The sequence below is a fragment of the Balaenoptera borealis genome (assembly GCF_965194805.1).
Source record: "Balaenoptera borealis genome assembly, chromosome: 11".
NCBI classification, from domain to species: Eukaryota; Metazoa; Chordata; class Mammalia; order Artiodactyla; family Balaenopteridae; genus Balaenoptera; species Balaenoptera borealis.
This window is the reverse complement of record NC_138868.1, coordinates 9,124,101-9,151,595: the sequence shown is the minus strand read 5'-3', so window position 1 is coordinate 9,151,595 and position 27,495 is coordinate 9,124,101. Positions and strand designations below refer to the sequence as shown.

The 27,495-nt window shown below is 43.3% G+C and overlaps 1 protein-coding gene across 2 annotated transcripts; it reads right to left on the bottom strand.

The window, feature by feature from the left end:
* Positions 1-8: 8 nt before the first annotated feature.
* Positions 9-27,412, bottom strand: STX5 (syntaxin 5). Of its 2 annotated transcripts, none has more exons than XM_082344155.1 (11): positions 27,261-27,412; positions 26,331-26,574; positions 25,059-25,129; positions 24,838-24,893; positions 24,649-24,719; positions 20,832-20,948; positions 20,697-20,753; positions 20,441-20,522; positions 19,863-19,969; positions 19,572-19,693; positions 9-757 (listed from the first exon to the last, which is right to left on the bottom strand). In XM_082344155.1, exons 2-11 carry the CDS (start codon positions 26,553-26,555, stop codon positions 598-600), a joined length of 1,068 nt encoding a protein of 355 aa, XP_082200281.1. In that variant the 5' UTR covers positions 26,556-26,574; positions 27,261-27,412; the 3' UTR covers positions 9-597. The 2 variants fall into 2 exon arrangements, with proteins under 2 accessions (XP_082200281.1, XP_082200282.1); XM_082344156.1 differs by having other exon boundaries at positions 26,331-26,422; positions 27,261-27,393.
* Positions 27,413-27,495: the final 83 nt, after the last annotated feature.

The window sequence follows — 27,495 nt, the reverse complement described above, 5'->3', positions numbered from 1 at the left end:
ATGGCTAGTGAGGCTGACAGTCTTGTTGTAATTGGGAAAACAGGCTGCAGCACATTTGGCAGATTGAGAGTCACCTGCAGCCAAAGTTGGGGTTATGCAGGCAGCCGGGGGGCTCAGGGCCCCCTGCCTCACATGGTGAAGAGAGGAAGAAGAGGTCAAATTCTAACCCAGATGGGAAAGTTGGTCCCTGGACCAGTTTCACTTCCTCTCCTCACTCTCAGGAAGGTGGGGGAGGACATCACCTCCCCTTGCTGCCGAAGTTTCTTTTGCGACAGGCTGGGGAGGGTTTATAAAAATCTCCTAGTGGAGACAACCTGCGCGTTGAGCCCCCCAGTTGGCCTCTGCTCCCTTCCAGCCACTTCACAGCAGAGTCCAAATCCAGAACCGTGTGTGTTTCATGGGCTGGAGGGTGGTGAGGGGAGGACGGGGTGGCCAGAGGCAAGGAGTGGGGGATTGGGGGCAGTGGCCATTCTTAGCAGTTCGAAGGAAACAGGGCCTTTCTCCCAAGCACCCTGAATAGGCTCAGTGGCAGCTCTGGCCACCTGCCCTCCCTGGAGGGTTCCAAACCCCCATGGAGTGCCTCAGAGTGGAGAGGGTTCAGGCAAGGAAGACCACAAAGATGATGAAGAAGACAATGAGGATGAGGAAGATTTTGACCATAAGCCACCGGTTGGAGGTGACCGACTGGAAGTACTTGAGGATCTCTGAGTGGGCGGCCTCAACATCCAGCTGGGCTCCCAGCACGTTCTCGTCGATCCTGGGGATAGGGCCAGGAGGAGGGGAAAGAGAATGACACTGGATTAAAAAGAATGCTGTTGAAGTGTATTTTCTGCATGTATATATATTTGTATTGATATATAGAAAAAGCTCTGGAAGGGTAATATAAACAAGTCTTGGCTGTGGTTTGAAAATCAACTCTGCAACTTATTAGCTTATGACCCTAAGCCAGTCATTTAACCTCAAGTCTCATTTTCCTCAACTGCAAAGGAAGGAAAAATGAGGATAACACAAATCGTAAGTTTGTTGTCAGTCTTAAATGAGTTATATAAAGTGCCCAACCCATACTAAGAGGATCCAAAATGTTAGTTATATTTTTTTGCTCATTGGTATTTATTGATTTTTGTCTAATAAACAGTATTGCATTTGTAAAAAGAGGGATAAGTTCACAGACCATTATGGTAAGGAAACCCTGGTTCTGAGTGAGAAAGGAAGAAAAAGTTGATGATATGGACAGGAAGTCAAGGGATAAGAAAAGCCCTATATTAGGAGAACATGTCTCTCAGGATATAGAGAAGTTCTCAGAACAATGGCAATCTCTTGAGACACTGCTGAGGAAAATCAAACATATCCCAGCTAATCTGAATATGCAGTCCTAAAAACCAAATATAAACCCTGGTCTTTGCAGGGAGTCGCTGGGAGCAGGCACCTGTGGGAGCTGTGAGGTCAGAGAAGTTGGTGGAGCCTGGTAATCAAGTAGGTAAGTGAGAGGAAAGGCTGGGCCAGTGGCTGCAAGCCCAAGGTCCTGGTAAGGTGGTCAGGAGGACGGTGAGCTAATCTCTGTCCAAATACAGGAGCCTGGATTGTACATGACTCCCTGTTTATGTCAGGGAGGCTAGTTGAAGTATCAGGTTTCCTAGCTTTTGGCTATAATTACATTTCTCAGTGTGGATGCGTTTGTCATCTCATACCCAATTAAGCTCATGCATATTGGCAATTATAATGGCTTTGCTTAACAAAAATGGGAAAACAATGAATGCAATCTGGCATATAAAAGATTTTAAATGGGAGTCTGTGAATGAAATCTAATACAAGGAAAGAAATTACTATTATTCTATAGTAATTTTAAGACAGAAAACTTCTTTAAGGAAGAATGTCAGCTAATAAATGTAGAAGGAATGAGCAAATTAGAAAATTACCATTTTGCAACACACACTCTCACAAACGAATCAGGCAAGGACCATCAGGGGGCTAAGGAGCTGGAAATTTCACAGGGACTCAAAGCATCACTCCACAGATGACTCAGTCTGATGGTCACCACCTTGAACAAGTGGCCAAACTTGGTATCACCAATAAAAGAGATAACCTCATCAAGTGCCTACTGATATGATCATCTTCGTAGCCAGCCAAATACATGGAACTTAAATTTAATCATAGGGAAAACAGTGGACAAATAAACATGTAGGACCTCGTACGAGAGACACTGGCCTCTTCAAAAAAAAAGTAAGTATCACACACACACAAAAAACAAAAGCAGACTAAAGAGACACAACAATCAAATGAAATGTGTGAATGTTGCCTGAATCTTAAATTGAAGGAAAAAAGCTAAAAACTTGTTTTTTAGAACAGTTGGGGAAATTTGAGTATGGACTGAGTACTGGATTATGTTGGAGAATTGTTCATTTTCTTAGGCTTGATAATGGTATTGTGGCTGCTCAGGAGAATACCTATTTTTGGCAGATGCTTGCTGAAGTAGCTGGGGATAAAATGTCATGATGTTTGCACCTAATTTTAAATGATTCAGAAAAAAAAAAAAGGTGAGAGGAAGCAAATGTGATAAAATGTCAACAGTTGGTGAATCCAGGTGAAAGGAATATAGGTGTTCCTTATGCTATCCTCCCAACTTTTCTATAGTTTGAAAATTTTTAATTTACAAGTTGGAGGTAAAAGGAAAATGACTGAGTAACACTAGATCAGCAGTTTTTCTACCTTAGAAAAAAATAAGAATCACCTGTTGAGCGTCTCAAAAACGCAAATTCTTTTCCTTTTTTTTTTTTTCTGCCAAGCCAAGTGACTTGTGGGATCTTAATTCCCCGACCAGGGGTCGAACCTGAGCCCACAGCAGTGAAAGCGTGGAGTCCTAACCACGGGACCGCGAGGGAATTCCCTGGCGGTCCAGTGGTTAAGACTCAGCGTTTTCACTGCTGTGAGCCGGGGTTTGATCCCTGGTTGGGGAACTAAGATCCCACATACCACAAGGAGTGGGCAGGAAAAAAAAAAAAGCAAATTCTTAGGTCTCACATTCAGAGATTCTAGGGTGGGGCCCAGAAAACTACATACTGAGAACTTTGGACTAAATCAGTGGTTTCTCAAGAGGGTGCTCAAATCCAGATCCACTGGCATTTGCAGGAAGCAAACACAAGAATATCTGAGTCTATTTTAAAAATATCATCCTTTCAAAATTTCAGTTTCTTTTTCATATCATTGCCCACAAATTTTCTCTCCTTTGTTATTTCCCTTTTATGTTTCAATCTACTGCCAGATTGCTTCTGAGCCACTCAACTGAAATTGCTGGCACTGATCCAATTAATCCAAGCCCCCTGATCCAAGTAATGCTTGAGGATCCTTAATTCACACTTCCTTTCTCAGGGGCACCAAGAAATAACGACCTCTTTCTCCCTAAAATTCTTTCCACCTCAGTTTCACATCTCTTTGCTTTTTTCTCTCATCTCCCTAAAACTTCCTCCTCAGTCTCTTGGACAGATTCTTCCCTTCACCACATATGCCTGGAATCCATGGGGAGCTGTCCTGTCCTTATTCTCACTTTACCCATTGTCCCTGGGTAGTCTCATCTACCTCCATGGTTTCACCAAGAAGCTGCTGACTCCCAAGTCCTTATCTCTAGCTTAGGCCTCTCTTCTAAGCATTTAGACCATGCATCTCATGCCTCTCAGCTGTCCCAGAAAAAACCTCATTCTCCTCACCCAGCACCAGTCTGCGGCCTCTTGCGTTCTCTCCCTATCCCCAGATCCAGGAGGACTAGCTCACAGGAGCAACGACAAATGTTTGCTAAACCAATGAACAAATGAGTACTAACACCGAAAAATACTTATGACACTTTTTCAAGGAAGACTAGAATGTAAAGTTGTATACATACTATATAACTCTAACTTTTTTTAAAAAATAAAAGGCTTTCAGTTTTGTTTTCCGTTTGTTTGTGGGGTTTTTTTTGTTTGTTTTTTGTTTCTTTTTGGCCTCGCTGCGTGGCATGCAGGATTTTAGTTCCCTGTCCAGGGACGGAACCCATGCCCCCTGCAGCGGAAGTGCAGAGTCCTAACCACTGGACCGCCAGGGAATTCCCTAACTCTATTTAAAACACACATGCAGGGGCTTCCCTGGTGGCGCAGTGGTTAACAATCCACCTGCCAATGCAGGGGACACAGGTTCAAGCCCTGGTCAGGGAAGATCCCACATGCCGCAGAGCAACTAAGCCCATGCACCACAACTGCTGAGCCTGTGCTCTAGAGCCCGTGAGCCACAACTACTGGAGCCTGCGCACCTAGAGCCCATGCTCCGCAGCAAGAGAAGCCACCACGATGAGAAGCCTGCACACCACAACGAAGAGTAGCCCCCACTCGCCGCAACTAGAGAAAGCCCACACGCAGCAACAAAGACCCAACGCAGCCAAAAAAATAAATAATAATAATAAATAAATTCTTAAAAAAAACACATATGCATTGGGGAAAGAACACAAAGCTTTTATTGATACAAATCTGTTTCTTTGAATCTATAATATTCTAATATTCAAAATACACTGTAGGGCTTCCCTGGTGGCGCCGTGGTTGAGAGTCTGCCTGCCAATGCAGGGGACACGGGTTTGAGGCCTGGTCCGGGAAGATCCCACATGCCGCAAAGCAACTAAGCCCATGCGCCACAACTACTGAGCCTGTGCTCTAGACCCCACGAGCCACAACCACTGAGCCAGCGTGCCACAGCTACTGAAGCCCATGCACCTACAGCCCATGCTCCACAACAAGAGAAGCCACCACGATGAGAAGCCCACGCACCGCAATGAAGAGTAGCCCCCGCTCGCTGCAACTAGAGCGCGCACAGCAACGAAGACCCAATGCAACCAAAAAACAAAAACATTGTAGCCTGAGAAGCTCCAGTGTTTATGGCCTAACTCAGCAATTCAACTGAATTCCCTAGGTCTCAGTTGAACCAGATAAGAATCAGTCAATCCTCCTGGTTCTAGGATCAAGACTGCTGTCTTCACAGTGCCGTTAAATTGCCCATTTAAATATGTGAGGCTGCTTAATGCATTGGTGTTGGGAAACCTGCTTTATACAAATGCAGGTGTTCAGGCAGTTTCACTTGATGAACAACCAAGAGTACAAGCGCTCTGCTTGCTAGGTGCTGTGGGGAATAAAGAACATCCAGGCCTGGACACTGCCTGAAGGCATCAGAGCAAGTGGGCGGGAATGTGTGAACCTGTGGATTCCTCAAAACTCCCACACCTCCTCTCCTTGATTCTCTCCACTAATGGCCTTTCTTCTTACCGAACTGAGAACATAGAAGTAGTCTGAAGAATTGGGCAAGGTAAAAAAAACAGGTTCCTGGCCTCACACTTGGAGATTCTGATTCCACAGATGTGAGTGCAGTGGACTGCCAGGAACCTTCATTTTTTTTTTTTTTTTCCAGGAGAAAATATATTTTTAAATTAGGTATAGCTGATTTAAGATACTATAGTAATTTCAGGTATAAAACATGGTGATTCAAAACTTTTATAGATTATACTCCATTTAAAGTTATTATAAAATTTTGGCTATATTCCCTGTGCTGTAAAATATTTATATTCTTGTAGCTTATTTATTTTATATACAGTTTTTATCTCTTAAACCCCTCCCCCATCTTGCCCCTCTCCCTTCCCTCTCCCCATCAGTAACCACTAGTTTGTTCTCTATATCTGTGAATTTGTTTCTGTTTTGCTATATTCATTCATTTTTTTCTTTCCATTTTTTTAATTGACGTATTGTTGATTTACAATATTATGTTTTAGATGTACAACATAGTGATTCACAATTTTTAAAAGTTATACTCCAATTAGTTATTATAAAATATTGTCTGTATTGTCTGAACTGTACAATATATCCTTGTAGCCTATTTTATACACAGTAGTCTGTACCTCTTAATCCCCCACCCGCATGTTGCCCCTCCCCCTTCACTCTCCCCACTGGTAACCACTAGTTTGTTCTTTATATCTGAGTCTGTCTCTTTTTTGTCTCTTTCAGTAGTTTGTCTTATTTTTTAGATTCCACATATAAGTGATATCATACACTATTTGTCTTTGACTTATTTCACTAAGCATAATACACTCCAAGCCTATTCACTGTTGCAAGAGTTGCTGCAAATGGCAAGATTTCATTCTTTTTATGGCTGAGCAGTATTCCATTGTATACATACACTACATCTTCTTTATCCATTCACCTGTTGATGGACACCTAGGATGTTTCCATATCTTGGCTATTCTAAATAGTGGTGCTGTGAACACAGGGGTGAATGTATCTTTTCAAATTACTGTTTTCGTTTTCTTTGGATATATACCCAGGAGTGGAGTGGAACTGCTGGACCATATGGTCGTTCTAATGTTTTTACTTTTTTGAGGAACCTCCATACTGTTTCCCACAGTAGCTGCACCAATTTACATTCCCACCAACAGTGCACAAGGGTTCCCTTTTCTCCATATCCTTACCACCATTTGTTATTTGTGGTCTTTTTGATGATAGCCAGTCTGACAGGTGTGAGATGGTATCTTATTGTGGTTTTGACTTGCATGTCTCTAATGATTAACAATGTTGAGTATCTTTTCATGTGCCTGTTGGCCATCTGTATGTCTTCTTTGGAAAAATGTCTATTCAGGTTTTCTGCCTTTTCTTTTTTTTTTGGCTGTGCTGTTCGGCTTACAGGATGCCAGTTCCCTGACCAGGGATCGAACCTGTGCCTCCTGAATTGGGAGCACAGAGTCTTAACCACTGGACCTCCAGGGAAGTCCCTCTACTCATTTTTTGATCGGGTTGTTTGATTTTTTGATGTTGAGTTGTATGAGCTGTTTATACATTTTGTAAATTAACCCATCAGTCATATCATTTGCAAATATCTTCTATTTTGGTAAGCTATCTTTCTGTTTTGTCAGTGGTTTCCTTTGCTGTGCAAAACCTTGATTCGGTCCCAATTGTTTATTTTTGGTTTTGTTTCCTTTGCTTTAGGAGATGGATGCAAAAAATATTGCTATGATTTATGTCAAAGAGTGTTCTGCCTGTGTTTTCTTCTAGGAATTTTATGGTTTCTGGTCTCACATTTCGGGTCTTTAATCCACTTTGAGTTTACTTTTTTTTTTTTTTTTTTGATGCACCATGTGGCTTGTGGGATCTTAGTTCCCTGACCCGGGCCCCTGGCAGTGGAAGCGCAGAGTCCTAACCACTGGACCACCAGGGAATTCCCACACTTTGAGTTTACTTTTGTATATGGTGTGAGAAAATGCTCCAATTTCATTCTTTTACATGTAACTGTCTGGTTTTCCCAGCATCACTTACTGAAGAGACCGTCTCTTCCCTACTGTATATTGATGCTTCCTGTGTCATAGATTAATTGACCATAAGTGCGTGGGTTTATTTCTGGGCTCTCTATTCTGTTTCATTGATGTGTCTGTTTCTGTTTCAGTACCATAGTGTTTTGATTACTGTAGCTTTGGTACAGTCTGAAGACAAGGAGCATGACACCTCAAGCTCTGTTCTTCTTTCTCAAAATTGTTTTGGATATTGCAAGTCTTTTGTGTCTCCACAAAAGACTAAATGCCATTACTTCACAGGTGAATTCTATCAAATATTTAGAGAAGAGCTAACACCCATCCCTCTCAAACTCGTCCAAAAAACTGCAGAGGAAGGAACACTCCCAAACTCATTCTATGAGGCCACCATCAGCCTGATACCAAAACCAGACAAAGATACTACAAAAAAAGAAAATTACAGACCAATATCACTGATGAATATAGATGCAAAAATCCTCAACAAAATACTAGCAAACAGAATCCAACAACACATTAAAAGGATCATACACCATGATCAAGTGGGATTTATCCCAGGGATGCAAGGATTCTTCAATACACACAAAGCAATCAATGTGATACACCATATTAACAAATTGAAGAATAGAAACCATATGATCATCTCAACAGATGCAGAAAAAGCTTCTGACAAAATTCAACACCCATTTATGATAAAAACTCTCCAGAAAGTAGGCACAGAGGGAACCTACCTCAACATAATAAAGGCTATATACGACAAACCCACAGCAAACATCATTCTCAATGGTGAAAAACTGAAAGCATTTCCTCTAAGATCAGGAACAAGACAAGGATGTCCACTCTCACCACTGTTATTCAACATAGTTTTGGAAGTCCTAGCCACGGCAATCAGAGAAGAAAAAGAAATAAAAGGAATACGAATTGGAAAAGAACAAGTAAAACTGTCACTGTTTGCAGATGACATGATACTATACATAGAGGATCCTAGAGATGCCACCAGAAAACTACTAGAGCTCATCAATGAATTTAGTAAAGTTTCAGGATACAAAATTAATGCACAGAAATCTCTTGCATTCCTCTACACTAATGACGAAAAATCTGAAAGAGAAATTAAGGAAACACTCCCATTTACCACTGCAACAAAAAGAATAAAATACCTAGGAATAAACCTACCTAGGGAGACAAAAGACCTGTATGCAGAAAACTATGACACTGATGAAATTAAAGATGATACCAACAGATGGAGAGATATACCATGTTCTTGGATTGGAAGAATCAATATTGTGAAAATGACTATACTACCCAAAGCAACCTACAGATTCAGTGCAATCCCTATCAAATTACCAATGGCATTTTTTACGGAACTAGAACAAAAAATCTTAAAATTTGTATGGAGACACAAAAGACCCCGAATAGCCAAAGCAGTCTTGAGGGAAAAAAAATGGAGCTGGAGGAATCAGACTCCCTGACTTCAGACTATACTACAAAGCTACAGTAATCAAGACAATATGGTACTGGCACAAAAACAGAAACACAGATCAATGGAACAAGATAGAAAGCCCAGAGATAAACCCATGCACCTATGGTCAACTAATCTATGACAAAGGAGGCATGGATATACAATGGAGAAAAGACAGTCTCTTCAATAAGTGGTGCTGGGAAAACTGGACAGCTACATATAAAAGAATGAAATTAGAACACTCCCTAACACCATACACAAAAATAAACTCAAAATGGATTAGAGACCTAAATGTAAAACTGGACACTATAAAACTCTTAGAGGAAAACATAGGAAGAACACTCTTTGACATAAGTCACAGCAAGATCTTTTTTGATCCACCTCCTAGAGTAATGAAAATAAAAACAAAAATAAACAAATGGGACCTAATGAAATTTCAAAGCTTTTGCACAGCAAAGGAAACCATAAACAAGACGAAAAGAGAACCCTCAGAATGGGAGAAAATATTTGCAAACGAATCAATGGACAAAGGATTAATCTCCAAAATATACAAACAGCTCATGCAGCTCAACATTAAAAAAACAAACAACCCAATCCAAAAATGGGCAGAAGGCCTACATAAACATTTCTCCAAAGAAGACATACAGATGGCCAAGAAGCACATGAAAGGCTGCTCAACATCACTAATTATTAGAGAAATACAAATCAAAACTATAATGAGGTATCACCTCATACCAGTTAGAATGGGCATCATAAGAAAATCTACAAACAACAAATGCTGGAGAGGGTGTGGAGAAAAGGGAACCCTCTTGCACTGTTGGTGGGAATGTAAATTCATACAGCCACTATGGAGAACAGTATGGAGGTTCCTTAAAAAACTAAAAATAGAACTACCATATGATCCAGCAACCCCACTACTGGGCCTATACCCAGAGAAAACCATAATTCAAAAAGACACATGCACCCCAATGTTCATTGCAGCACTATTTACAATAGCCAGGTCATGGAAGCAACCTAAATGCCCACCGACAGATGAATGGATAAAGAAGATGTGGTACATATATACAATGGAATATTACTCAGCCATAAAAAGGAACGAAATTGGGTCATTTGTTGAGACGTGGATGGATCTAGAGACTGTCATACAGAGTGAAGTAAGTCAGAAACAGAAAAACAAATATTGTATATTAATGCATATATGTGGAACCTAGAAAAATGGTACAGATGAACCAGTTTGCAGGGCAGAAATTGAGACACAGATGTAGAGAACAAACGTATGGACACCAAGGGGGGAAAACGGTGGGGGGGTGGGGGTGGGGGTGATGAATTGGGAGAGTGGGATTGACATGTATACACTGATGTGTATAAAATTGATGACTAATAAGAACCTGCTGTATAAAAAAATAAATAAAATTAAAATAAAAAAAAGACTAAATGCCATTAGTATTTTATAGGGATTGCACTGAATCTGTAGATTGCCTTGGGTAGTATGGTCATTTTAATAATATTAATTCTTCCAATCCAAGAACATGGAATTTTGTTCCATCTGTTTGTGTCCTCTTCAATTTCTTTCATCAGTGTCTTATAGTTTTCCAAGTACAGGTCTTTTACTGCCTTAGATTTATTCCTATTCTTTTTGATGCGATTGTAAATGAGTTTCCTTAATTTCTCTTTCTGATAAGTTTGTTGTTGGTGTATGTATTAATTTTGTATCCTGCAACTTTACTGAATTTATTGATGAGCTCTAGTAGCTTTTTGGTGGCATCTTCAGGGTTTTCTATGTATCATGTCATTTGCAGTGACAGTTTTACTTCTTCCTTTACAATCTGGATTCATTTATTTTTCTTCTGATTGCTGTGGATACAACTTCCAATACTATGCTGAATAAAAGTGGTGAGAGTGGGCATCCTTGTTCCTGATCTCGAGGATATGCTTTCAGCTTTCCACTGAGTATGATGTTAGCTGTGGGCTTATCATATATGGCCTTTATTATGTTGAGGCATGTTCTGCCCACTTTGTGAAGAGTTTTTATCATACATGGATGTTGAATTTTGTCAAAAGCTTTATCTGCACCTATTGAAATGCTCTATAATTTTTATTCTTCAGTTTGTTAATGTGGTATATCACACTGATTTGTGGATTGAAACATCCTTGCATCCCTGGAATAAGCTCCCACTTGATCATGGTGTGTATTTTTAATGTATTGTTGGATTCAGTCTGCTAATATTTTGTTGAGGATTTTTGTATTTATGTTCATCAGTGATATTGGCCTGTAATTTTATTTTCTGTGATATATTTGGTTTGGTATCAGGGTGATGCTGGCTTCATAGAATGAGTTTAGGATCACTCCTTCCTCCACAATTTTTTGGAATAGTTTGAGGATAGGTGTTAACTCTTCTCTAAACATTTGGTAGAATTCACCTGTGAAGTGATCTGGTCCTGGACTTTTGTTGGAAGTTTTTTAAAATTACTGACTCACTACTGGTAATTGGTCTGTTCATATTTTCTATTTCTTCCTAATTCATCTTGGGAGATTATACATTTCTAGGAATTTGTTCTCTGCTTCTGGGTTGTCCATTTTATTGGCATATAGTTTTCATAGTAATCTCTTTTGATCCTTTGTATTTCTGTAGTATCAGTTGTAACTTCTCCTTTTTCTGATTTTATTGTCTTAGGCCCTCTCTCTTTTCTTCTTTATAAGTTTGGCTAAAGGTTTATCAATCTTGTTTATCTCTTCTTACTTTCATTGATCTTTTCTATTTTTTTTTTAGTCTCTATTTCATTTATTTCTTCCCTAATCTTTATTACTTCTTTCCTCTACTAACTTTGGGTTTGTTTGTTCTTCGTTTTCTAGTTCCTTTAGGTGTAAGGGTAGGTTGTTTGAGATTTTTATTTCCTGAGGCAGGCTTCTACTGCTATAAACTTCCCTCTTAGAACTGCTGTTGCTGCATCCCACAGATTTTGGATTATTGTTTTCATTTTGTCTCCAGATAATTTTTATTTCTCCTTTCATTTCTTCAGTGATCCATTGGTTGTTTAGCAGCATATTGTTCAGCCTTCACTTGTTAGTTTTTTTTGCATTTTCTTCTTGTAGTTGATTTCTACTCTCATAGCATTGTGGTTGGAAAAGACGCTTGATATGATTTCAGTTTTCTTAAATTTACTAACACTTGGTTTGTGGCCTAGCGTGTAATATATCCTGGAGAATGTTCCATATGCACTTGAAAAGAATTTGTATTCTGCTGCTTTTGGAGGAATGTTCTCTATATAAACCCATTTGGTCTAATGTGTCACTTAAGGCCAGTGTTTCCTTATTGACTTCTTGTCTGATGTGTCCATTAATAGAAGTGAGATATTAAGGTTCCCTACTATTATTGTGTTAGTGTCAATTTCTTCCTTTATGTTTGTTAATATTTGCTTTATATATTCAGGTGCTCCTATGTCTGGGTGCATGTATGTCTACAATTGTTATATCTTCTTATTGGATTGATCCCTTGATCATTATGTAATGTCCTTCTTTGTCTCTTGTTACAGTCTTTGTTTTAAAGTCTGTTTTGTATGATATAAGTATTGCTACCCAGCTTTCTTATGATTTCCATCTGCATGGAATACCTTTTTCCATCCCCTTTCAGTCTGTGTGTGTGTCTTTAGATCTGAAGTGAGTCATATATAGGCAGCATATATATGGGTCTTGTTTTTGTATCCATTCAGGCACTCTATGTCTTTTGATTGGGGCACTTAGTCCATTTACATTTAAAGTAATTATTGATAGGTATGTACTTATTGCCATTTCGTTAGTTGTTTGAGGGTTGTTTTTGTAGTTCTTTTTGTTCCTTTCTTCTTTTGTTCTCTTCCCTTATGATGTGATGACTATCTTTGGTGTTATGTTTGAATTCTTTTCTCTTTTTTGTATATCTATTATAGATTTTTGGTTTATGGTCACCATAGGTTTATATATAGCAATCTATAAATATACATATGTGGTTATTTTAAGTTGCTGATCTCTTAAGTTCAAATGTATTTTTACTCCCCTCCCCCACAGTTAGTTTTTGACATCATATTTTACAACTTTTTGTTTTGTGTACCCCTTACTTACTTATTGTAGATATAGGTGATTTTACTCTTTGTCTTTTAATTTTCCTACCAGTTTTATAAGTGGTTGATTTACTACTTTTACTGTATATTTAATTTTACCAATGAGCTTTTTCCTTTCATAATTTTCATGTTTCTAGTTGTGGCCTTTTTTTACTTAGGGAAGTCCCCTTAACATTTCTTCTAAAGCTGGTTTGGTGGTGCTGAACTCTTTTAGCTTCTGCTTGTCTATAAAATTTTTGATTCCCTCATCAAATCTGAATGAAAGCCTTGGCAGGTAGGGTGTTCTTGCTGTAGGTTTTTCCTTTTCATCACTTTAAATATATCATGTCACTCCCTTCTGGACTGCAGAGTTTCTGCTGGAAAGGTCAACTGATAGCCTTATGGGAGTTCTCTTGTACATAACTTGTTATTTTTCCCTTGCTGCTTTTAATATTCTCTGTCTTTAATTTTTGCTATTTTAATTACAATGTGTCTTTTTGTGGTCCTCTTCAGGTTGATGCTGTTCGGGACTCTCTGGGTGTCCTGGACCTGGATGTCTGTTTTCTTTCCCAGGTCAGGGAAGTTTTCAGCTATAATATTATGTCTCCCAATACGTTCTCTGTCTCTTTCTCCCTTCCCCTCTGGGACCCTTATAATGCAGATGTTAGTACACTTGATGTCCCAGAGGTCTCTTAAACTGTGCTCACTTTTTTTTTTTTTCTTTTCAGTTTCAGTGATTTCCACTACTCTTATCTTCCAACTCACTGATCCATTCCTCTGTATCATTTAATCTACTGTTGATTCCTTCTAGTATATTTTTCATTTCAGTTATATTCATCCGTTTGGTTCTTCTTTACATCTTCTAACTCTTTGTTAATCTTCTCACTGTGTCCATCCATTCTTCTCCCAAGTTCCTTGATCATCTTTATGATCATTACCTTGAACTCTTTATCAGGTAGTTTGCCTATCTCCACTTCACTTAGTTCTTCTTCTGGGGTCTTAACTTGTTCCTTTGATTGGAACATGCTCCTCTGTTACCTCATTTTGCCCAATTTGCTGCTTTTATTTCTATGTACCTGGTAGGTTCGTCAAGTTTCCTGACCTTAGAGAAATGGCCTTTCGTAGGAGATGTCCTATGCATCCCAGCAGTTCACTTCCCTCGGTCACCAGAGCTATATGCTCTAGGGCTGCCCCATATTGTGTGGGCCCTTCTGCTGTGGTGGGGCTGACTAGGCGTAGGTGGCCCAGTAGGCATGGCTGGCCCCTGGTCTGGTTAGTTGCCAGGCTCTGCCTTGTGCAGCGGCTGCCAGCCACTGGTTGGCAAGATCTTCATTTTTTATAAGCTCTATAGGGGGAGGGGGTTCCTATGAACACCCAGGTTTGGCAACCAATGGTTAAAAGGATGTTTGTTTATTTATTCAACTACTAGGTGCTGAGTCCCAGGCATTTACACAGTGCCATGAGTTCAGCTATCTTGGTCCCTCCCCCCAGCATCTGCTTTCCCAGCTCTCACCAGCTCGTCTCAAAGCCAAGTCCTCTACTTATCCACTGGATCCCACTTCCTCTCACCTTCTCAAAGACATAACTTTAAGATTCTTCCCCCTGCCTGCTATATTATCAATTTTTATTTCTCTGCTGGATCATTCCCATTAGAATACAAACATATGGGGCTTCCCTGGTGGCACAGTAGTTGAGAATCTGCCTGCCAATGCTGGGGACACAGGTTCAATCCCTGGTCTGGGAAGATTCCACATGCCACGGAGCAACTAAGCCCGTGCGACACAACTACTGAGCCTGCGCCCTACAGCCTGTGAGCCACAGCTACTGAGCCACGTATCACAACTACTGAAGCCCACGCACCTAGAGCCCGTGCTCTGCAACAAGAGAAGCCACCGCAATGAGAAGCCTGCACACCACAACAGAGAGTAGCCTCCACTCACTGCAACTAGAGAAAGCCCGTGCACAGCAACGAAGACCCAATGCAGCCAAAAATAAATAAATAAAATAAATTTATTAAAAAAAAAAAAAGAATACAAACATACTTTAATTTTCTCCCATTCTTTAAAAAAACAAAACAAAAACCTCCTGTCTTCCACTGGACAAATTGGGAACAATCTGAACATTGAAAATAATCATTATCCTAACTAATTGTAATATAAAACATAAATAAAAACCTTAAGCCCGTAATGATACTCAAAAACAAGGAAGAAATAAAACAAAACAAAAAACCTCCTTGGTCACTACTATGGCACCTACTCCATAACTATTTACTCTGAAAATACAGGAAAATAATTAAGGTTTATCCAGCCTAATTAAGATGAACTTCAGGGGCTTCCCTGGTGACGCAGTGGTTGAGAATCTGCCTGCCAATGCAGGGGACACGGGTTTGAGCCCTGGTCTGGGAAGATCCTACCTGCCGCGGAGCAACTGGGCCTGTGAGCCACAACTACTGAGCCTGCGCGACTGGAGCCTGTGCTCCGCAACAAGAGAGGCCACGATAGTGAGAGGCCTGCGCACCGCGATGAAGAGTGGCCCCCGCTTGCCACAACTAGAGAAAGCCCTCGCACAGAAACGAAGACCCAACACAGCCAAAAATAAATAAATAATAATTTCTAAAAAAAAAAAAGATGAACTTCAGCTCATGCAGTTAATAAAGGAAAGCTCTTCTTTACAGAAAAAACACACCCAAATTAGATAAATTGATTCAGACCAGAGAAGCATCATAACTGGCTACTAGAAACATTAGGTTAAAGGCTTTTTGGGAAAAAAGCCTTTAACCTAATGTTATGGGATAAAGGGTATCCCATAATCACTTGCTGATCGCAAAGAAGAAAATGTACTTTTAAAAGGAGAGATTATCTGTTACTACCTTAATCAAGTGATCAAACTTGTTCTAGATAATACAGGGTCAATCTGACATTAAATGCCTCCTAATGAGATGTAATTTGTTGATATATATATATCAGCAAAATAAATATATAGTTATAGTTGATTTTTTTTGGCCGTGCCACGTGGCTTGCGGGATTTTAGTTCTCCAACGAGGGATCAAACCCAGGCCCTTGGCAGTGAAAGTGCTGAGTCCTAACCACTGGATCACCAGGGAATTCCTACAGTTGATTATATATATGTATATATATATATATATATATATATATATATATATATATATATATTCCTAGAAGACGAAAACAGAAAGAGAAAGAGGCAGAAAAAAATCTTGAAGAAATAATGGTCAAATATTCCCTAAACTTTGTGAAAGACATAAATTTATAGATTCAAGAAGCTCAGAGAACCCCAAGCAGCATAAATTCAAAGAAGGGGCTTCCCTGGTGGTGCAGTGGTTAAGAATCCGCCTGTCAATGCAGGGGACACGGGTTCGAGCCCTGGTCCGGGAAGATCCCACATGCCACGGAGCAACTAAGCCCGTGAACCACAACTACTGAGCCTGCGCTCTAGAGCCCATGAGCCACAACTACTGAAGCCCATGCGCCTAGAGCCCATGCTCCGCAACAAGAGAAGCCACTGCAATGAGAAGCCCGTGCACTGCAACAAAGAGTAGCCCCCGCTCTCAGCAACTAGAGAAAACCCATGTGCAGCAGCGAAGACCCAATGCAGCCAAAAATTAAATAAATGAATAAATAAATTTATATTAAAAAAAATAAAAGTAAAAGAATTTGTCATCAGCAGAACTGCACTACAAAAAGTACTAAGGAAAATTATCCAGGTTAAAGGGAAGTGATGGAAACTGGGTATTAGGGAAGAAATGAAGAGCACTAGAAACAGTAAATATATGAGTAAGTATAAAAGACTATTTTTTCCTCTTAATTTCTTTAAGATAAAAATTATACTATCATATTGTGAAGTTTATAAAGTATGTAGATGCAACAAATATGACAACTAAAGCATAAAAGATGGAGGAGAGGGTTGCAAAGTTCTCACATTTTATATGAAGCTGACTGTGAAAAGTTAATGATGCATATTGTAATCCCTAGAGCAACCACTGGAAAAAAAAAAAGCAATTACATATAGCTAAAATACCAACAGACAAATTTAAATGGAGTTAAAAATTTTTTTTTCCAACTGTTCAAAAGACAGGAAAGAAGGAAGAGAGGAACAAAAAACAGAAGGGAAAAACAGAAAAAAAAATAGTAAAATGGTAGGCCTAAATCCAACCTTAGCAAAAATTATTAACTATTAATGAACTAAACACTCCAATTAAATTCTCAGCTCTCATCTTGCTTGGCCTATAAGCAAAATTTGTCACAGCTGATTCTTTCCCTGAATCATTTTCTTCTCCTGGCTCCTAGGACACCACATTCATTTATTTTTCTTCCTACCTCACAAGCTGTGCTCCTGTTCAGTGCGCTCCCTCAGAACTGAGAACTGAGTCCAGAAATAGCCCTGGGACTCAGTGCTTGATCCTCCTCTTAGAACTCCCTTGGCCTAGTTTCAAAGTCCAATTCTGCCCACTCTTGGCCCAGACCTGTCTCCTCAACTCCTTATATCTATCGGCCTGTTCACTATCTCCACCTAGATGTCTAACAAACAACGGTCCACCTCTTGCTGGACGTGTCCAACACAACTTATTTTGCCCCAAATCTACTCTACCCTGCGTAACCAGCCCTATTTCAAGTGAAGAGCATGAATCCCTCTGATTGCTCACATCAAAAGCCTGGAGTTATCATAAATTCTTTTTCTCTCACGCCCTGCATTCAGTTCATCAAGTAATTGATCCTATTGCTTCTACCTCCAAAATACATCCAGAGTGCAACTACTACTCATACAACCTTGGTCCCAGCTACCATCACCTCTTGCCTAGATTACTGAAAAGGCCTCTGCACCCATCTCCCTGCATCTATCCTAGGTCCTTACAATCTGTTCTGACTACAGCAACCAAATGATTCTTTTAAAATAGAAGTCAAAAAAAAAAAAATAAATAAAATAGAAGTCAGAGGGAATTCCCTAGCAGTTCAGTGGTTAGGACTTGGCGCTTTCACTGCGGTGGCCTGGCTCAATCCCTGGTCAAGGAACTAAGATCCCACAAGCCACGCAGTGCGGCCCAGAAAATAAATAAAGCAGAAGTCAGATAGTATAACCGTTCATCAAAACCCTGCAGTGGCTCCCCATGTCACTCAGAGTAAACGCTAAATCCTCACACTGGCTTTAAAAGGCCCCACATGATCTGGTCTCCCATTTCCCTTCTAACCTCACCCAGTACTACTCTCCTTCTCACCTGTCCCCAGATGCAGTGGCTTCTTTGCTGTCCTTTAACTCATCAGACATATTCTTGCCTGAAGGCCTTTACACTGGTTCTTCCCTCTGCCTGGTACTCTTCTCCATATATCCACATGGCAAACTCCCTTACCTTCCCCCTTCTTGGATAGACGTCATCTTCTTAATAGGGCCTCTCTTAATAACCATCCTATTTAAAATTACAACTTGCTCCTCCAAACCTAGAACTCCTGATTAGTTTACCCTACTCTACTTTTATTTATGGGTTTATCACTGGGCAAAAATATATACTGGACCATTTACTTATTATGTATATTTTAACTTATCTATCTCCCCTACAACAATGTATATTCCACAAGGGGAGGGTTCTTTGTCTCTTTCATCCTTGACTGTATCTCCGTAACTGACTGAATGAACGCTAAGTGCCAAAGAGGAGCAGATAAAATGCCTCGTGCAGTAGCAGGGGGCCCCAGGGGAGCAGAGAGGCCTTCCCGTGCGTGGGCTCTGCCTACCTCCCTCCAGTCTTATCCTGTACCTTTCTCTTCCTGTTCATTGCTTTCCAGCTGCACTGGCCTTCTTGATTCTTTTTTTAAAATTTTTTAAAAAATTAATTAATTTATTTGGTTGCGTTGGGTCTTCCTTGCTGCACACAGGCTTTCTCTAGTTGCATCGAGTGGGGGCTATTCTTTGTTGCAGTGCACAGGATTCTCATTGCAGTGGTTTCTCTGGTTGTGGAGCTCGGGCTTTAGGCGCATGGGCTTCAGTAGCTGTGGCACGTGGGCTCAGTAGTTGTGGCTCACGGGCTCTAGAGCGCAGGCTCAGTAGTTGTGGTGCACGTGCTTAGTTGCTCCGCAGCCTGTGGGATCTTCCTGGACCAGGGATCGAACCCGTGTCCCCTGCATTGGCAGGCGGATTCTTAACCACTGTGCCACCAGGGAAGTCCTTTGATTCTTTAATACAGCAAGACTGTCCCATCATAGGGCCTTTGCTCTAGCTGTCCGCACTGCCTAGACAACTCTTACCCTCTCCTTTGCATGGTTGGATCCCTCTTGTAGTTCATGTCTCTGCTTAAATATCAAGTCTTCAGAGCAGCCTTCCCTGCCGCCCAATCTGATATACCTCCTCCATCACTTTCTGAACACCTCATCCGACTTTAATTCTCAGTATAGCCCTTATCAGTACCTGAAAATTTCTTCTCAATTCTTTTTAACAGCTGTTCTCACCCACACTATTAAATTCCATACTACAAAGTAAGCTCCACAAAATAGACTTAACTGTGCTATTCATCACTGTATCCCCAGCACCTAGGACAGTGCTTGACAAGGAACAGGTGCTCAATTAACACTTGTTGAGTGGATGGAGGCAGGTGAACTTGACCCTATGGGTGGACAGGATTCACTCTTCTCTTTCAAAGGGCATCAAGCTGTCCCTGGGGACCTTTAGGATGCCAATCCACAGGGAAGAGAAGGCTCCTGTTTTTGAAGTTAAGGAGAGAAAGAATCTCACCTCTGAATGGTTTCTTCCTGTTCCTTAACCATGTGTGCCAACTGCTGGAAGATGGAGCCCAGCTCAACAATTGTGGACTCAATATTCTGCATGGTGTCTGCCCGGCTCTGGATGTAGGAATCCTTCAGAGGAGAGACAGCATACATGAGCACTGGGAGCTTCTGCAGGGTAGGGCCTGCCTCTTTAGGACCCTCCACTTTGCCATTCCACCCATGGCACATTCCAAACGCTTGCTTGTGACCACAGAGGAAAACAGAGGAGCAACTCCTCCCAAGCTCAGAGCGTGGATACCTGCTCATCAATGAGCTGCAGCTGCTGGCTGGTCCTAGAGTCCATCATGTTAATGGCCACGTCCCCAGAGGCTGGAGACTCCGCCCCCAAAACCACAGCACTGCCCCCTGGGGGAAGAAAGAAGACACAGCACTTCTTAGTGGTTAAAAGGTTCAAAGCCCACATGCTCTGGATTTGAATTCCAGCTCTGGCACTTACTAGCCTTGTGACCCTGGACAAGTCATTTAACCTCTCTGAGTCTCAGTTTCCTCACCTGTAAAATGGGGGATAATAATAGTTGCTTTCTCAAAAGGTGGTTGTGAAAATTAAATGACAGAATGGGAATACAACGAGTAAGTGCAAAAAAAATTAGAAACTGTCATTCTTCTGAACATGATTGAATTCACCCCCAACACTGAGAATGCTGGAGACTAGGTATGGATCATAAATCCCAGCAATCAGGTCTGACCTCTGAGAGACAAAGCCTAGCAACCTCCTTGGCCCTCCATTCTCCTACCAAACCCCTGCCTTTGGAAGATACCAGAACCGGAGTAACTAAGCCTTATCCATCAGGGCTCCCTGTATTGCCTGTGACTTACCTAGGTGGTTGGGGGCAAGGGGCAGGGCTGACACGGGTGCCCGGGAGAACTGCTCCCGCCGGCTCCTCTGCTGCTTCAGGTTCTAGGGTTGGGGAAGAAATGCAAAGGTCCTGAGGCCGCTGGAAAGCGGGCACATTAAAGAGATTTCTCCTGGTGCCCGTGACCCTGTTGCCCTTGCCCTTCCACGTGTCCCCTTCCCACTTCCCTCTGGGGCCCTCACCCCGATTCCTATCCCTCCTACACAGATTCTTCTCACCTCTGTCCTCACTTCTAAAACTGATTTGAAGTCATTGGACATGGAGGCCAGTTTTGACTGAAAGAAAAGGAGAGAGGGTCAGCCAGAGAAGACAACGCCTTCCTCCCTTCTGCCTCTCCCTCTCCCGGGTCCCACCTGCAGGGAGACCACGATGGTGTTGGAATGGGTTTGCAGGTGCCGGCCGCTCTGGCTGCCCTTGGCTCTCACGAAATCTTGAAGCTGGGCGATTTGTTTGTTGAGGCTATTGATGTCCTGGTGAAAGAGCCAACAGAAAAACTGAGTATCAACCATGGGGTCCTCAGCCAGCGTGTCTCCCACATGGACATCTCTGGCAGGGATGGCAGGGTGGACATCATTAGCAGGGGTGATGGTATCTTGTACAGACCGGAAGGGCCTGCTGGGATAGTCCAAGCTCTGGAGTTTGCTCAGGCTCAGTCCCTGCGGGGTAGAGCCAGAAAGAGGTGAAATATGGCCCCGTCCATTCGTAAAGACCTGAGGTGTTTACTCCCTCCACCCTGCTGTCCTACCCCCACTGTGAGGCCATGCTCATGGCCATAGAACCCTTCAAAAGGCCAAAATCTCAGACCCAGAGCATGCTGAGCAACAAAGCATCTGTGCTGTACTCAGGAGACGGGAAGAGTCAAAGGCACCATGGCTTCCCAGAAGCATCAACGAAATGCTTTTTATATACAGAATTCCTTTTAAAAATTACTACTGCAAAAGAGTGAAAGATGTGACTTGTCTAACGCTATACACGATGAATTAGTAGCACAGCCAGGCTTTCTACACCAGGCCAATGGATCACCTGCTTCCCAATCCTGCCTGCCAAGGGCCTCGTGAGACAAGGGAGATGAAGGAGGCGGCTGGGAGTGGCAGAGAAAGCTTGCCGCCCCAGGACAGCAAAGTCCAGGGAAGGACCAGAGGAAGAAGGAGGGAGAGGGGGAAGAGTTCAAAAATAGTGAGCTCAAGGAACAGGCTAGGAAAAAAACTAGATTAGGGACTTCCCTGGTGGCACAGTGGTTAAGAATCCACCTCAAGCCCATGCGCCTCAACTACTGAGCCTGCGCTCTAGAGCCTGAGAGCCACAATTACTGAGCCCACAAGCCACAACTACTGAAGCCCGTGCACCTAGAGCCCGTGCTCCGCAACAAGAGAAGCCACCGCAATGAGAAGCCCACGCACCGCAACGAAGAGTAGCCCCTGCTCGCCGCAACTAGAGAAAGTCCGCGTGCAGCAACAAAGACCCAACGCAGCCAAAATATAAATAAATAAATAAAAGTTAAGAAAAAACTAGATTAGGCAACTTCTACAGTCCCTCCAATAGTACCCCCAGGTAGTATCCCTCCAATTAGTACCCTAGCCCCCAAAGTTCTCTTGAGACCCCTGGACAATTTCTGCTGCTGGCTGCTCTGTCCCTCTGGAGTTAATGGAGCCTCCTCACAGCCATGTGTCCAAAATTGCATGCCAGGTTTTCCCCCATAAAATCTCCTCCCCCAGGAACTTAGAAAATGGCACCACTCCCCACTTAGTCGCCCAAGCTAGAAGCTTCTAAGTCACATACTGACATCTCCTTAACCCAACCTATATGCCACAGCACAACCATAACCTACACTGAGCGTTTACTACATACTCAGCACTTTGTGAACAGAACAGCGGCCTCGGGTTTGATTACTGTGCGCCATGCAACCTGCTAAGCAGCTTACGACTTTCTCTTAACATAGAAAATAACTCTTAATTTCCCCCCCAGAGCTATTCCCCCTTCCTTCTTTGCCATTTTGGTAAATGGCACCACCGCTCACCAGTTGCTCAGAAAAAAACCTTAAGAAATCATCCTCAATTCCTCTCTCCTTCCCTTAATCCACAAAGAACCCAGCTGATTCCAACATATACTCTGAATGTGTCCACTCATCTCCTTCTCTAACAGAGCCACCCTAGTCCAAACTGTCCTCTCTCTAAAAATTGCCCAGAGCCTCCTAAGTGATCTTCCTTTTAGAATTTGCCCCCTACAATCCACTTTCTACACAACAACCAGAGTGATCTTCTAAACCAAAAATAGTGCATGTCATTTCCCTGCTTCAAAATCTTCCAAGAGCTTCCCACTAAACTTAGTACACGATCCAAATTCCTTACCTAGCTTACACGGGCTATGTGGTCTCGCCCCACTCACTCCTCTGACCTCACCCCCCCAAAGCCCTCCTTCTCACTGCCTGTGCTGCAGCCACGCTGGCCTGTTTCACAGCCTTTCACATCAAGGTTGCCCAGGCCTCGGGGCCTTTCCCTTTGCTAGTCCCACTTTCTGGAATGTGCCCCCGTCAGATCTTTGGATGACCAACTTTCTCCTTACCATTCAGGTCTCCGTGTCCCTTCCTCAGCCAAACCATCCTAGATCACCCCATATAAAGTAGGCCCCTACCCTGAGGAACTCACTCACCTCATTTCTTTAATAGGATGTGCCACTACCTGAAACTGTCTCTTCTGTCTGCTTGTATAGTGTCTGGTTCACCCATTCAGCAAGGAAGTTCCCAAGGGCAGGGACTGCATTTGTCTTGTTCACTGCTGAAGCCCCAGAACCAGGCAGCCAAAGTCACTCAATAACGTGAGTGATTGAAAAAATAAACTAATAAATCCTCATAACAACCCTGTGAGGTGGGTACTGTTATTATGCCCTTTTTATTTATAAGTGAACTGAAGCTCAGAGTAGTTAGGTAGCTTACCCAAGGGCACACCATAATTGGTGAGCCTGGGATTTGAAGTCTGTCTAAATCCAGTCACTGGTTCTTAAATGCCTATGCAATGATGCCCCAGTAGTTAACGGAACCCTCTCTTTTCTACTCAGCACAGCATCTCCAGAATGTGTCTGCCCTTTGGCCTCTGCCGTAATCATCTTCATACTGGAGGACTGCACAAGCCTAGCCTCTCTGACCGTTCGTGCTCCAGGGTGTTCCTTTTTCCCCCATGGTCATTCAGTTTCTCATTTTATTCTTATTACATTGTTCCAGGAAAGAAACAAATAACACTGTTAGAACTGCTATACTAGGGTCTTGCAGACAAAATTGGAATCCAGGTTCTAATCGTCTTTGCAGCCCACACACTTCAGAGTGATTCCACACTCCTTAGCAAGCCCCCATGATGATCTTCACAGATAGCTACCAGTCTACCTTTTCAGCCTCATCTGCTGCCAATCACTCATTCGATCAACAAATACTGAGTACCTAATACACGCCAGACACTGTTACAGGCATCTGGGATACATCCATGAACAAACAGAAAGAAAAATCTCTGCTCTTATGGCATTAGCACTTTTTTTTTCCTTTTTTGAGGAAGATGAGGTAAGTGGGAGGAAACAAACAAACATAAGTTAATTATAGAGACCATTAGAATGTAACAAGTGCTATAAAAAAGAAACTAGAGCAACATAAGGGAGATGAGAGTTCGGGGCGCTGGGGTATTAAACAGCATGGTGACAGCAGGCCTCCCTGGGCAGGTGATATCTGAGCAAAAACTTAAACTTTCCCTTTTATAAGACATGCCTCTGCACACACTGTTTCCTTTGTCTGGCATGTTCTTCCACTGCTTCTCCACAAGCCTTGAAACCAGCTCAGATGTCACATCCTCAATAAAATCTTTCCCAGTGTCCCCAGACTATCTCATTCATCTTTTCATAAGATCTTTTCTGTACCACTTGCCTCCTATTCATTGTAAGTGTGAGTTTATGGGGCTGGATACCTCTTCTAGACAATAAGCCCTCGAAGGCAGGTATCTTGCCTCGTAATGTTTGTGTGGCAAGTGCCCAGCGCGGTGCTTTGTACACAGTAGATGATCACTGACACAATGGATGAGTGGGATGTTTGGGGCTGGCTCTAGAAACTTTTCTCTGGGACTTTAGAGCAAGGGAAAATGATGGAAGTGATCCAATTGAAATGCTGGGCTCTCCCGATTGCTAGTCGCTCACCTGTTTGATAATATACGTTAGCTCCTCAATTTCCACTGCTTTATCATCAAAGAGGGACTTGCGCTTTGCCACTGCAGAGACAAACAAGAAGCCACGACAGGTGAGGTCGAAGACCAGGCTCAGGAAGTATGGTTCCTCCGCCCTCCCGGGTTCACTGCCCCAGTTCTGAAAGGCCCCGGGAACACTCACAGATTGTCAGCTTCTCCAGCTTGGCAAATGTGTTGCTGAGGTCTTTCCCAATGCGCCTGCAAACGAGCATTAATGGGAACACTGCGGGAAGGGAAGGAGAGGGCCTTTCCCACATTAGCACCAGCACAACCAATCCCAGTCCTCACGGCCAAGGTCACCACAGGCAAGGCTACCTCTCCTCAGACACTGGTCATCCCACCACATAACTTCTCTCAACTCACTTGGCCATGAGGGTGAATTCACTGCGCTGCCGGACAGCACGCAGAGCTGGCTTGTTTGTCTGGATTCCATTCTGAAAAGCAACGTCAAGAGGTAAAACTTTAGTTTTCCCTCCCCATTTCCAGCTTTCACTGTTCCTCAGGTGTCTACTAAACTCACCCTCTAACACTAGCGGCATCCTCCACCAGACGGTCCATACAGGTAGACCTGGGTTCAAATCTAGGTGCCACCTCTTACTACATGGGGGGTTTGGGGCAAGTTGCTTAAACCATTCTGAATCTCTACTTCCTCTTCTGTAAAATGAAGACAATCCACACACCTCTTGTTCTTGCTAAGATTAAAAAACCTAAGGGTTGGGACTTCCCTGGTAGTCCAGTGGATAAGACTCAGCGCTCCCAGTGCAGGGGGCCGGGGTTCGATCCCTGGTCAGGGAACTAGATCCCACATGCTGCAACTAAGAGTCGCATGCCGCAACTAAGACCCAACGCAGCCAAAAACAAATAATAAAATAAATATATAAATTTAAAAAAATTAAAATAAAAAACCCTAAGGGTTGTAAGTTATTTTAGCCAAATACCAGGTCCATTCTAAGCACTAAATAAATGGTAACTAGTATTACCATTCTATTCCTCCAATCCGGGAATCAGAGAGGATAAACTTAAAACTCATGGAGATCGTACAGAAGAGCAGCTAACAAGAGCTGACCAGTAAAAATATTTTAAATTACATTTATTCAGGTTCCACTTGGATTCAGAAAGTCTGGACCAAGACAAATCTAATTTTTAAAAAAGCACTCCAAAGTGGTTTTGATTAGAACTACTTATTTAGAAACCTTCCTTCATTTTACAGATACAAAACCTGGGGTCCAACTAGATTAACTTCTGTGTTGTCACAGAGCAAACGTGGTAAAATTATACTGGAACTAGAATTCAAAGGGCTTGTCTCTGAGCTAAAAGCTCTTTCGAGAACCTGTTTCTTATCCAAACCAAATATACTTGCAGCCACCTCCTGCCCTGAGATATTCCTTCCGGAATACCAACCCTACGCTCAGGGAATTCCTGATTTAATAATAATAAAAAAAAGCCTAGATCCTTGCCTCTAGATTAGCTAGCCCACATCTTCTCTGTTGCTTGGTAGATCCTACCACCCTCCCCAAGATGGACCAGTTCTCCATCGGGCTTCCCCAAGAATTACTTCAAACAACGGTGCTAGAGCACCGCCTCTCCCAGGTCTGAGTAAGAGTCGCTCTTGCCTTTCCCACTCCAGGTCCTTACCTGACGGCTCTGCAGGGACTTGCAGGCAGACAGGAACTCCTGGGTCCGATCCCGGCAGGACATGGTGTCGGGAGGGGGAGGGACCAGGGCCACTGGGGGGGGCAGAGGGGCGATGTCGCTGCTGCTACTGCCAGCAGTTGCAGGGGACAGGACCTGTGTCTTTGAGAGACCCAGGTAGACACCCTGATCCGTGTTCTTAGATCCGTAGCGTTTCCGCGGGATCATTGAGACGCATAACCTTGGACTGTGGTGGAGGGGAGAGTGTCATTCCCCAGGCAGCCTCCTTCCCCACAAATCCCCCCCAACCAGCAGATCCTCGGGGCCCCTCTGCACTTGGCACGGACTTTCGCGCCCGAAGCCTCCCGCAGATCCTGGGGCCGAACCGCAGCGGGCAGGACCCCGCTTCTTCTCTGGCCCAAGCCGTCCCGCTCCTCAGACTCTTCTCCCAACTTGGTTCTGGCGGCCAGAGCGCGGGCCGGGCCCTGAAGTAGAGGCAGGGCCAGAGCCAGGTCCTGTGGCTCCGAAGCTCCAGCCCGGCCCGTGCAACTGCCCTAGGCCCTAACTGGGCCCTCTCGTATCCACGGGTTCCTCCGACTCGTCAGGGAGAAACGGTGACGGACCTCCTGAGAGGGACACACTTCGGTGGGCGGAGGGGGGAAATCTCTAGGTGTTTATTAGAAGCAGGAAGTACCACCCTCGATTCGCCTAAGTCCCACCGTCTGGAGGACTGCAACCACTGATTAGCTAAGGCCGACGTCTTTCTCAACAGGGGCTTTCCTGATTGGACGGCGACGTATTCGCTCACTTCGAGCCGGGCCGGCAGGACTTGCCCGCTTGCCCCTGGTTCCCTTCCCCCCAGCCCGCGCCGTCCCCGGAAAGAACTGTCCAGAGCAGACACTGCGGTCAGACTCCTCTTAGAGCGTGTCCTACCTCCTCTCTGCCGCCTGGCGCCGCCGCCGCCACCGCCACCGCCACAATCCCTCGGGTCGTCACCGCCTTCTCCCCGGGAACCGAAGCCGCCGAAACCCGACCAAAGACTAGAAGCCGCCACGTCACCCACACGTAACCCCACCCCCGGAGACGAGAGGGCGGTGCCACGCCTTTTCAAGCCCGGCGACCCGAGAGACACGCCCCTCCACCCAAACGCAAGCGCAACTCCGCTCTC